Genomic DNA, 11,492 nt, shown 5'->3' on the forward strand with positions numbered 1-11,492 from the left:
TAAAAATGGTTAAGATGGTATATTTTATGTTCTATCACAATTAAAAAAAAATGAATATAAAGGGAGTGTCCAAGTAGGGGGGTCTGAAGTTTCAGTCCATTGGAATTATAGAGTCCCCCCTTTTAAATTAAAATATTTGCATGCCCCATACCATGTGCTGAGTCTATGAAAGATGCTTATGTCTGTTATTTTATTTAATCTCGCAAATAGCCCCATTAAGTCAATGCCATTATTCCTCTTTCAAGGTTGAGAACTGACTTCAGAGAGGTTACATTGCATGACCAAGGTCACACAGAGAAAACGTGGCAGATCCACGGTCTCAACCCCATGTCTGTCTGAGATTTCTACTAAGGTATCTCCTCCCTACTTGGATCCAGTCATCTTTACTTTGGTCCACTCATTCTTTCCAGTTTCCAAACCCTCCCCATCATTTCCCAGTACACTCACCTCCACTCGTTTCACAGGAGTAGAGGAGGAAGGTCATGCATCCCAACGGGTAACGGGACCATCCATTCATCTTGGCTGGCTGCTTCTTTCTGGAATGAAGGAAGACAAAAAGTTTGTTCCCATGGGTTTCCTTCTTCTTCCACTAACTCCCAGGTTTGATGTCATGCATGCCATTTTCTTTCTGTCCCCAGAGGGTAACAAAGCTTATTATTACAGAAAAGACGAAAATATATATACTGTCATCACGGAGGGGAGGGTGTGATGGAAAGGAGAGACACAGCATGTGCTGAGCCCTTATTATGTTCCAGGCTAGATGCCTAACACACTTCATGACACTGGGTTCTCATAAATCGAGTGACAGATATTTTTTCGGGGGAATATCAACGAGTCTACTTGGATCAAGTCGTGGATATTAATAGAAAGGACGTTGGGGGTGGTTCAGTGCAAGGATTGAACTGTAAAGTGAGCCTTAACATCCTTAATAGCTGAACGTCTGGAACATTCAACTTACTCCTCGAGCACCTGCATATTCAAACGCTTCGGAGGACACTTTGTCCCAGGTCATGGGGTAGCTGGGGCTGGCATCCTGCCACGGTCACTATATCGTCGGCTGGTAGAAAACAGTGGCGCTGGGGCTTTGGAGTCAAACCAAAGTCAGATGTGGGTGCAGTTTTCCCGATCACCGAGTGAAGGAGAATAAAACCCACCCCGAGACCTTGTTATAAGTGCAATGGATGCTGGAAAGTACTTTGTAAATGGCGGAGGGTGTACAAGCTAGATAATAATTACCATTTATGGATATGGAGGAGAGACAAATTTTACCATTTCTTCTAAACTCTTTACCACCTATAGTTTTATGCTTATATCCCTGTCTCACCAAAAAAAACACCCCAATATCTATACCTCCATTAATTTATTAACCTCAAGCTTTCATTGCTATCCCTCTTCACAAGATTCAAATTTAATTAATAACTTTTGGCCTGTATACTAAGATCCCAAAAGGCAGAATTTCGGAACACTTAAAAGTGCCTGAACTCGGTTAGAAAGCTTTGCCTCTTACAACCTTTACGGCGTTAAGAAATTTACTCGGTGCTCTGGGTACCAGTTCTTCATCTGTAAGATGAAGACAATGAGGGTGATTGCAGCTGCTTCAGAAAGTTAGGGTGAGGTGGTCAGTAGCTGCTCGTACCCAGATACCCATCACCACCAAAGAGATGTCCACGCCCTAATCCCCGGAACCTGTGAATATGTTATATTACAGGATAAGAGGGATTTTGATTGAGTTAAGGAATTTGAGATGAGGAAGTTACCCCGGATGATCTGGTTGGGCTCAAAGTAACCACAAGAGTCTTTATAAGAGGGGGGCAGGGGACATCCCTGGTGGTCCAGTGGCTAGGACTCCGTGCTCCCAAGGCAGGGGGCCCGGGGTTTGCTCCCTGGTCAGGGAACTAGATCCCGCATGCGTGCTGCAACTAATGATCCTGCGGGCCACAACTAAGACCCGGCACGGCCACATAAATAAATAAATACTTTTAAAAAAATAAAAGGGAGGCAGGAGGGCCAGGCAATCAGCTGTAACGATGGAAGCAGAGGTTGAAGTGACGCAAGGAAGGGGCCACGAGCCAGGGAACACAGGTGGTCTTGAGAAGCTGGGAAAAGGATTCTACCCTATAGGACCCCCAGAAAGCACACAGCCCCGCCAACACCTTGACAAAACCGTATGAGGCAGGAACTAATATTAGCTTGTGTTATAGAAGATTAGGCATGGAAAGGTAAGCTAACAGGCTATATAAAGGTAGACACGTAACTCAAACCAGGCCTACATCTCCACAGAGCCAAGTTTCCTTTTTTTGAAAATAGTTTATTAATTCATTATAGGGACAGATACATGATCAGTGCCTTGGCTAACACTAAAGACTATCATAATTGTAAGGAGGAAAAAAATGCTGGGAAAATAATTAAATAATACAGCAAAACTAAATACAGACAAATAAATGAGCAGGTAGCAGTTACACTTGTCACGCATCAAGAAAATGTTTTTAAATGAAACCCCAAAACCGTAAGGCATCGAAGGTAGGTGACAAAGGGATTAATACCCTGTAAAGGGCCAATGGACTCTTTTCTAATAAAAATACAGCTACAAAGCCACAAATCTAACACTTCCAAATTACCCAGAGCCCAAATCATATATAATACTAGTGAGTAATGGCCACGTTCTTATCAACTGTGAGTTACAGGCAGATTGATTACTTACTTCAGAGCCATGTTTCTTGAGAGAATAAAATGCAGCTGTGGACTTTAAAACTCTCTTAACTGTAAGATACCATACCTGTGGTTGTTGCTAATCACTGCCTGCTGCCTGGAAGTACAGCCCAGCTTTGACACGAAGGGAAATGAGTCAGAGGATGGGGTACCATCTTAGGTTGGCTGAAGAATTAAGGATGCAAAGAAGTGCCTGTCCGAACTGTCATGACTTTCTCCGCGCAGTTCAAAGTCTGACTTCAAAGCTAATATCTTAATCACGTGTGGGACCGTTTGTCATGAATCTTCACCTTGCTTCCTCTAGCATCCTTTTACGATGACCTTATCAGCTATCAAACCAACACACCTCAAGCCTTTAAAGATTGTCAGCTCCCCCAACCCTTCCACCCCCAACAATTCCCTTGTGACTCTGGCTCTCCTCCCTCAAACAAGGGTCACATTTCATTAAGTTTGCTAAAGACACGTCAATTACAGGAAACCACGATGTTCCAAAATATCTGGACAGGGGTGTTCATAATAGCAATAACTGGAAACAAAACTGAATGATGGGGACTTCCCTGGTGGCGCAGTGGTTAAGAATCCGCCTGCCAATAAAGGGGACACGGGTTCGAGCCCTGGTCCGGGAAGATCCCACATGCCGCGGAGCAACTAAGCCCGTGCGCCACAACTACTGAGCCTGCGCTCTAGAGCCCACAAGCCACAGCTACTGAAGCTCGCGTGCCACAACTACTGAAGCCCGCATGCCTAGAGCCCGTGCTCCACAGCAAGAGAAGCCACCGCAATGAGAAGCCCGCGCACCACGACGAAGAGCAGCCCCCGCTCCCCGCAACTAGAGAAAGCCCACGCTCGGCAACAAAGACCCAACACAGCCAAAAGTAAATACATAAATAAATTCATTAATTATTTAAAAATTAAGTAGATAAACAACAAGGACTTACTGTATAGCGCAGGGAATTATATTCAATATCTTGTAATACACTCTAATGGAAAAAATAATATGTATATGTACATATATATATTTGTATAATCAAATCACTTTGCTGCTGGGCTTCCCTGGTGGTGCAGTGGTTGAGGGTCCGCCTGCCGATGTACGTGAGCCGTGGCCACTGAGCCTGCGCGTCCGGAGCCTGCGCTCCGCAACGGGAGAGGCCACAGCAGTGAGAGGCCCGCGTACCGCAAAAAATAAATAAATAAAAATAAATCACTTTGCTGTACCCCTGAAACTAACACAGTATTGTAAATCAGCTATACTTTAATTAAAAAAGAAGACTACAGTAGGGTGTGTTTCAGAATTCCCAATGAATGTTGCTTTTCAGAGTTGTGAAATGTAAGTGACCATAAATGGTGCGTTGCTTCTTCCCAGAACTGCACAGCCGCCGGCAGCTCATTAGCTAGATCACCAAGGGCCCCCAGAGAACGGTGGCCCACACTGAAGGTTCACAGAGCTTACACAGAAATGCTTGCATGAGCAAAGCAAACCTGCTCCCCCAGGCAGCCTCCAGGGCATTCTTCAGCCCTGGCTTTCAAAGACGGGGAAGGTCCAAGACTTGGAAAAATCTCTGATTGCTCCTGTGATCTCTGTTGTCATGGAAACGACTGGAAATTCTTCACGCGGACTCTTCTAATCCTTGTCTTGTTGAATGCCAGTTTTTCATTAAGTGCTTCTTTTTGTGTGTGTCTTCCCTATGCAAGGGAGGTGGTTTGGCTTTGGGGCAGAGAGAGAGAGGGAGAGAGAGAGAGAGAGAGGGAGAATGACGAGGAGGAGGGGGAGGGGGAGAAGGGAGGTGAGAAGGAGACCGGGTATTAGAAGTAGGATGGGGACGGAAGAAGGAGGAGACTGAGGCTGATGGAAAAACAGGAGAAGGAGGAGAGGAGGAGGAACAAAGGAGGAGGAGAAAGGATCCGTGGCTATAAAATCCTGGAGGTGAGCTTGTGGACCACTGTTCCCTGGACGGAGGAGCATGGCGCTGCCTGTGGCACTTCTGTTGGTTTGGACCTGCTGGTTCCACAGTGTGGCCGGTCTCCAACATAGAGGTGAGCAGCGATGTGACAGCGTCTGGGGCTCGATACCCGCCGTATGTAATCAAATCAGAGATGCTTGCTACGTGCTGTCGGCTGGGCTGAGCCCTGACATATGTTTTGATTTAATCCTCACAACAAACCTATGAAATTGATGAAAAGACCCTTTTCTAACAGATGCTAAAACTAATTGCATCTCATTTTAAACGCCAAGGACAAGTCAAGCAAATGTTTGCTTCAAATCATACTTTCCAGATAGTACTGAAAAGAAATAGAATAAAACAAAACAAAGCAGAAAATAAATGTGAAATGATAAAACACATTTTTCCTATTATTATATGGTTTATTTTGTAGAGAAGTGTGGAGAAAGTAAATCATTTACTTTTGCCTGCTGAATTTGTTTGTTTCAAAAATAACTTTAATAATTTCTTATACATTAACAATATTTGGAAAATACACTTAAAGCAAAAGGAAAAATTAGAAATCACCCACAATCACACTACTGAAAATAACATTGAAATTTTTATGTATCACCTTCAAAATATTATTATTCTTTAAAAAATTTTTTTTTAAATTTTTTTATAAAACAATTTTTTTAATTGAAGTATAGTTGATTTACAATGTTGTGTTAGTTTCAGGTGTACAGCCAAGTGATTCAGTTATACATAAAAATATGTTCTTTTTCAGATTCTTTTTCATTGTAAGTTATTACAAAATATTGAGTATTGTTCCCTGTGCTATACAGTCGGTCCTTGTTGGTTCTCTGTTTTATATATAATAGAGTGAATATGTTAATCCTCCCAAAATTATTATTCCTACTAGAATAGAATTTGGTAAAATATTTTATTTTTATTTTATTTTAAAGGCTAAATCTAGAGAAATAAATATTTGTTTAAAATTATGTCTTTCAGGTGAATATTCACCAACTATGGGTGAGTTGATCAAAACATTTTTAAAATTTTGTAATAAAATATTAATACTATACTTCTTTTCCTGGTAAGAAATCATATTTTTCTTGAAACTACTATTTTATGTCATCGTATATAAGATAAAGTACCTTCCATGTTAAAAAAAAATAGTTAAGGAGAAAGAAGAGAAAAATCATAATTTTACTATCTGTTAATAAAGATAGAATTTTTACTATCTGTTAATAAAGGTAGTAATTTTACTATCTGCTAATAAAAATAGTATCTGCTTTACTGTTAATATTTTTGAGTGATCAAATATTTCATTACATAGAACTTCATAATGTGATTTATTTTTATTTTTTATTTTTTTATAATGTGATTTTATTCTTGCAAAAATAGTCTTATATAATATAATGAAATAGAAAATGTTTTTGTCACCTAAAGACAAAGTACAAATGTTTCCATATCTATTTATGTGCTCATCTTTGCTGATGCTTCCATGATAATATAAAGTTATATTTTATTTTAAAATTCCTTTAGTTTGATATTTTTGGATTGTTTTTTTTTGACTGTTCTTAACTGTGCTGAAATGAACATCCTTAACCCTAATGCATTCCACCTGAAACCAGGAAAGCACAGAGGTGTCTATTGTAAACAGTACTAATTAACATTATTGAGAGGATATCACATATTTTTCTAACGTATGTGATATTTCCAAAAGGACATAATCTGTAAGCCTACAGAACATAACAGGCAAAATTATTTTATGATTGTATACTTAAAACCCTTAGGAAAACTAGTAAAGATGACTAGTTTTAGAAAGAGAATCAGGTTATATGGCTGGATTTAAGATAGACATACAACAGTCAATGGTTTTTCTCTATACTGGTAAGGACCAACTAGACATTGATAGAAAAGGAAACCATTCTGCTTTATATCAATGCCAAAAAGTACTTTGGGGTTACATCAGCAAGAAATATGCAGGACTTATATAAGGTAAATGATAAAATCATACTGAAGAACCTAAAGCAATTTCTAAAAAACGTAGAAGATCATGCCAGTGAAATAAACGTCAGCTTCAATTTTTATTTTTCAGAAACTATAACTCACCTTCCAGAAGTCAAAGGTAGGTTGATCAGAAAACTTCTGCTAAAAAGCACATTTTCTTTCAATTTTCTAAAAATGGGGAAATCAATGGGATTTTTTTCCTGGTAAAAATCTCTTTTTCTCCTTTCATAAAATGTAATATAAGTACCTTGTAAACAAATAAAAAAAGAGGATTCCCTGGTGGCGCAGTGGTTAAGAATCCGCCTGCCAATGCAGGGGACACGGGTTCGAGGCCAGGTCTGGGAAGATCCCACATGCCACGGAGCAACTAAGCCCGTGCGCCACAACTACCTAGCCCGCGCGCCGCAACCACTGAAGCCCGCGTGCCTAGAGCCCGTGCTCCGCGACAAGAGAAGACACCGCGATGAGAAGCCCGCGCAGAGCAAGGAGGAGTAGCCCCCGGCTGGCCGCAATGAAGACCCAACGCAGCCAAAAATAAAAAAATAATAAAAGAAAAACAAGAAAGAGAAATCACACTGAACTTCCCCTGGCGCTTTATGTTTCTACTCTTTAATTTCTGCCAATCTAATAGAGAATACCTGATTTTAAAGTTCATACAGAACAACTCATATGTTAAAAAAATGTCCAATAGTAATTAGGAATATTATGAATAAAAATAGTACTGGGGTGGAGAAACACCTTGTATTATCAGGTATTTAAACAAACCACAAATATAGTAATATAAATAACATGGTATCTGCATAGAAAGTGTCCAGTAATAATAATAATAATAATAATGAAGAGGAGGAGGAGGGAGGAGGGAGGAGGGGGGAGGGGGGAGGAGACGGAGAAATATTTTCTGTTGTTTGTTGGCTCCAGACCCTGTCCATTTCACCACCATCTACCTCTCCAGTAATTTCAAGACCTTGATAGAAAATATAGAATGGATCCCAGGATATATTAGAATTCAATACATGGTTTCAAATGTGTGGATGGTTAAATGTACAGGTGGTTTATTTTACCATCAGTTTGTCTTATTGAATATCTACTCAGAAGAAAATAAAGTTGCACTCCCCTCTTGTATCATATACAAAAGTAAATTCCTGTCCAATCAAATACTAAATGTAAAAGAAACAAAAAACATTTAATGTAAGAAGAAAGTGCAGGGAAATACAGATGTGCCCTAAGAACCAGGAGATCTTTTCAAGCAAGACAGGAATCACCTGTTAGAAAAGTCACCATTTAAAAAAGTGTATAAATGCTTCATGCTGGTGAAAATTCAGGTAAAAGAGCTCATTGGTAGGAAGGACGAATTGCTATTATCCTTTGAGAAAAGCAACATCCATCAATGTTCAAAATTCATATACGATTTAACCAAATAACCTTGCTTTGGGGATTCTATCTGATAGAAAAAAATGCTTTGATACATAAGAATTTACATACTGGGATGTTTGCTGAACTTTATTTACAGCAGGGAAAAAAATCTGAATATGGGAAATATTGAATAAATTGTGGTAAAATCCATAGCACAGAATGAGAATCAGCAATAGGAATGAGAGCTACAAAAGTTGAAAGGATAAGTTTAAAAGGATTTCTATGATGTGTTAAGTTAGAGACTCAAGTTATGGATATAAAGTATGATTCATTTGGGGAGGGAGCAAAAAAATCTGTGTATGTGGGCCTGTGTGTCTCTGTATGTGAATACTAATATTAAATAACACATATGTTGCATGGTTTTATATATATGTTTTATGGGTGGAAATAGATGATTGATAGAGAGAGAGAGAGATACCCACATGGGCATGGAGAAAAGTGTGGAAAGATACAAACCAGGCTATCACATTGTGTGTGTGTGAGTGTGTATGATGGTGGAAGAGGATGAAGAAAAGAGATACAGCAGGATGTGGTGGTAATCATTTAATAGACAGATGCCCACATTTATGTTTGTAAGCTTAAGGTATATTTCTGGAACTGGGGCCAAATGCTAAGCAAAATTTCAAGACTGTTTATGCCATGGAAAAAAGTGGGACAGAAGTAGGAGTATAGAACAAACGAACAAAAAACCCCTTTATTAGTAGAGATCCAGCAGCTGTGCTATTGTGTGACTGAACATTGTTCCGTAGAAGTAGGTCCTAGCTCAGTGCAACCCCTGGCCCTCTGCCCCTACACCCAACAGGAAGTACCTCTGTAGCATCTCAACTAACTGTCCCAGAGAGAGATGAAGAATTTTTGTTTTCTCTAGATGGCAAGTGTTTCTTTCCGTTCCACTATAGAGATGGAATCTTCTATGACTGTGTCAAGTTCAATGCAAAACACAAGTGGTGCTCCTTGAATGAAACTTATGAAGGGTATTGGAAGTATTGTTCTGAAGAAGGTGAGTGTCTTGCCTCTGAATACCAGGTGGCCATCTTTGTCGTGGGCGCTGAGGGTCGGTGAGGTCACAGGAAGGTTCTGAAAAGGGAATCCTCAGTCGATTAATTTGTGAAAATAAGGGATGCACAGTTCTCTGACAGTACGAAAAATCACATTGTACCAACCATGTTACCTTGAAAAGAAATCTTTCAGCAGAACCTCAATCCCTCACCAGTACTGCCTTCATATGCTTCTGGTGGAACAGAGCAGAGCTAATGGAGTGGGAAGTGCGTGCGTGCGTGTGTGTGGGTGGCAAAGAGGAGGTACGAAATAGAATCCTGATTCTGACTGCTTCTCCCTTCTCTGTAGACTTTGCAAAATGTGTGTTTCCCTTCTGGTACAGACACCTGATATACTGGGAGTGTACCGAAGATGGAGATTCATTTGGAAAAACGTGGTGTTCACTGACCCAGAATTATAACAGGGACAAGATCTGGAAATATTGTGATTGACGGTGAGATTTATTGGGGGAGGGGATGAAGAGGTTTAATCGTTCTCATGGCAAAGATTCTACAGTTTTTGTCAAGGAAAGGAGGATGTGAGACCCTCATTAAAAGGCTGTTGTTTTTTTTTTTTTCTGAGATATGAGTTGAAGGTCATCCAGCTGTAAATAAGTTGGTGTTTTGATTAGGGACTCTAGGTTTTGATATGGAAAACTATATTCCAGCCTCAGTACTTTTCTTGCTAACTGTGTAAAAGCAGACCCTTAAAAAAAAGTGTACGGACTTTGGGCGATAATGAGGTATCAGTGTAGGTTCATAGATGGTAAAAAATGTGCGTGGGCGAGGGTGCGGGCTATATGGGAAATCTCTGTAACTTCTGCTTAATGTTGCTATGAACCTAAAACTGCTCTAAAAATAAAGTGTATTAAAATGCATTACTTTAATAAAAGATTTTTTTTTTTGCGGTACGCGGGCCTCTCCCGTTGTGGAGCACAGGCTCCGGACGCGCAGACCCAGCGGCCATGGCTCATGGGCCCAGCCGCTCCGCGGCATGTGGGATCTTCCCGGACTGGGGCACGAACCTGTGTCCCCTGCATCGGCAGGCGGACTCTCAACCACTGTGCCGCCAGGGAAATCCTTTTTTAATAACTTTAGAGTCTGTAGTGATCATTAACTCTCTCATTACTGATATTGAGAATTTGTGTCTTCTCTCTTGTTTTCCTAATCAATCTGGAAAGAAATTTCTCAATTTTATTGATCTTCTCATAACTAGCTTTTGGCTTTATTGATTTTCTGGGTTGTTTTTTTTCTCATTTGTTTTTTAGTTTTGGTTTCTATTTCAGTGATTTCTATTGTGATCTTTATTATTTCCGTAGCTAATTTGGGCTTTATTTGCTCATCTTTGTCTAGTTTCTTTTTTTAAAAAATTTAATTTATTTATTTATTTATTTATTATTTTGGCTGTGCCAGGGTCTTAGTTGCAGCCCATGGGATCTTCTTTGTGGCATGCAGACTCTTAGTTGCAGCATGCATGTGGGATCTAGTTCCCTGACCAGGGATAGAACCTGGGCCCCCTGCATTGGGAGCACGGAGTCTTACCCACTGGACCACCAGGGAAGTCCCTGTCTAGTTTCTTAAAGTAGAAGCTGAATTCATTGATTTGAGACCTTCCTTCTTTTCTAATTCAGACATTCAGTGATATAAATTTTCCTCTACGTACTGCCTTGGCTGTAGCTCACAATTTTTTCTATATTGTGTTTTCATTTTCATTCAGGTCAAAATACTTTCTAATTTCTATTTTAATGTCTTCTATAAACCATGAATTGTTTAGAAGTATAATATTTAGTGTCCAAATAGTTGGGTATTTTTCCAGATCTCTTTCTGGGTTTGACTTCTAATTATACTCTTTTGTCATCAGGGAACTTCCTTTGTATGAATTGAATCCTTTTAAACTTATTGAGATTTGCTTTATGGCCTAAACAATGGTTTATTGTGGTAAATGCTTTATGTACACTTAAGAAGAATGTCTATTCTGCTGTTGTTGGGTGAAATGTTCTATAAATGTCAATCAGATGGCAAAGTCAAATTGGTTAAAAGTGGTTTTTAAGGCCTCTATATCCTAACTGATTTTCTGCCTGTTTGTTCTATCAATTATTGAGAGAGGGGTACACGGAATCTGAAGAAAGGGAGAGAGGGGAGTCCTGCCTGCAGTCTTCAAGGATTAGAGCTTCTGAAAGACAGGCAAATGTAAAAGACAGTGTGTTTAGGGTATTCAAGGAATAGTGCATGTGGTGGGGGAAGTGCTTGGTTTGAGGGAGGGATGGGGAACGTCAGAGGTCAGATCAAGTAGGGGCTTTGGCGTCCTTTCCTAAAGTCTTGAAGGCTATCAGGTATTCTCATCCTAGAAGCAACAGTATCTTTCTCTGGCTACTGTGTGGAGAGAATTAGGGGAAGC

At 40.0% G+C, this 11,492-nt stretch overlaps 1 protein-coding gene across 1 annotated transcript; it reads left to right on the forward strand.

Annotated features, from left to right (window-relative positions):
* Window positions 1-4,688: 4,688 nt before the first annotated feature.
* LOC131745303 (binder of sperm protein homolog 1-like) lies at window positions 4,689-9,547 on the forward strand. The gene is made up of 5 exons (XM_067018731.1): window positions 4,689-4,743; window positions 5,640-5,660; window positions 6,733-6,762; window positions 8,926-9,057; window positions 9,405-9,547. The coding sequence occupies exons 2-5, from the start codon at window positions 5,657-5,659 to the stop codon at window positions 9,545-9,547; spliced, it is 309 nt and encodes a 102-aa protein (XP_066874832.1). The 5' UTR covers window positions 4,689-4,743; window positions 5,640-5,656.
* Window positions 9,548-11,492: the final 1,945 nt, after the last annotated feature.

Source organism: Kogia breviceps, chromosome 18 (genome assembly GCF_026419965.1).
Source record: "Kogia breviceps isolate mKogBre1 chromosome 18, mKogBre1 haplotype 1, whole genome shotgun sequence".
Classification (NCBI taxonomy): domain Eukaryota; kingdom Metazoa; phylum Chordata; class Mammalia; order Artiodactyla; family Physeteridae; genus Kogia; species Kogia breviceps.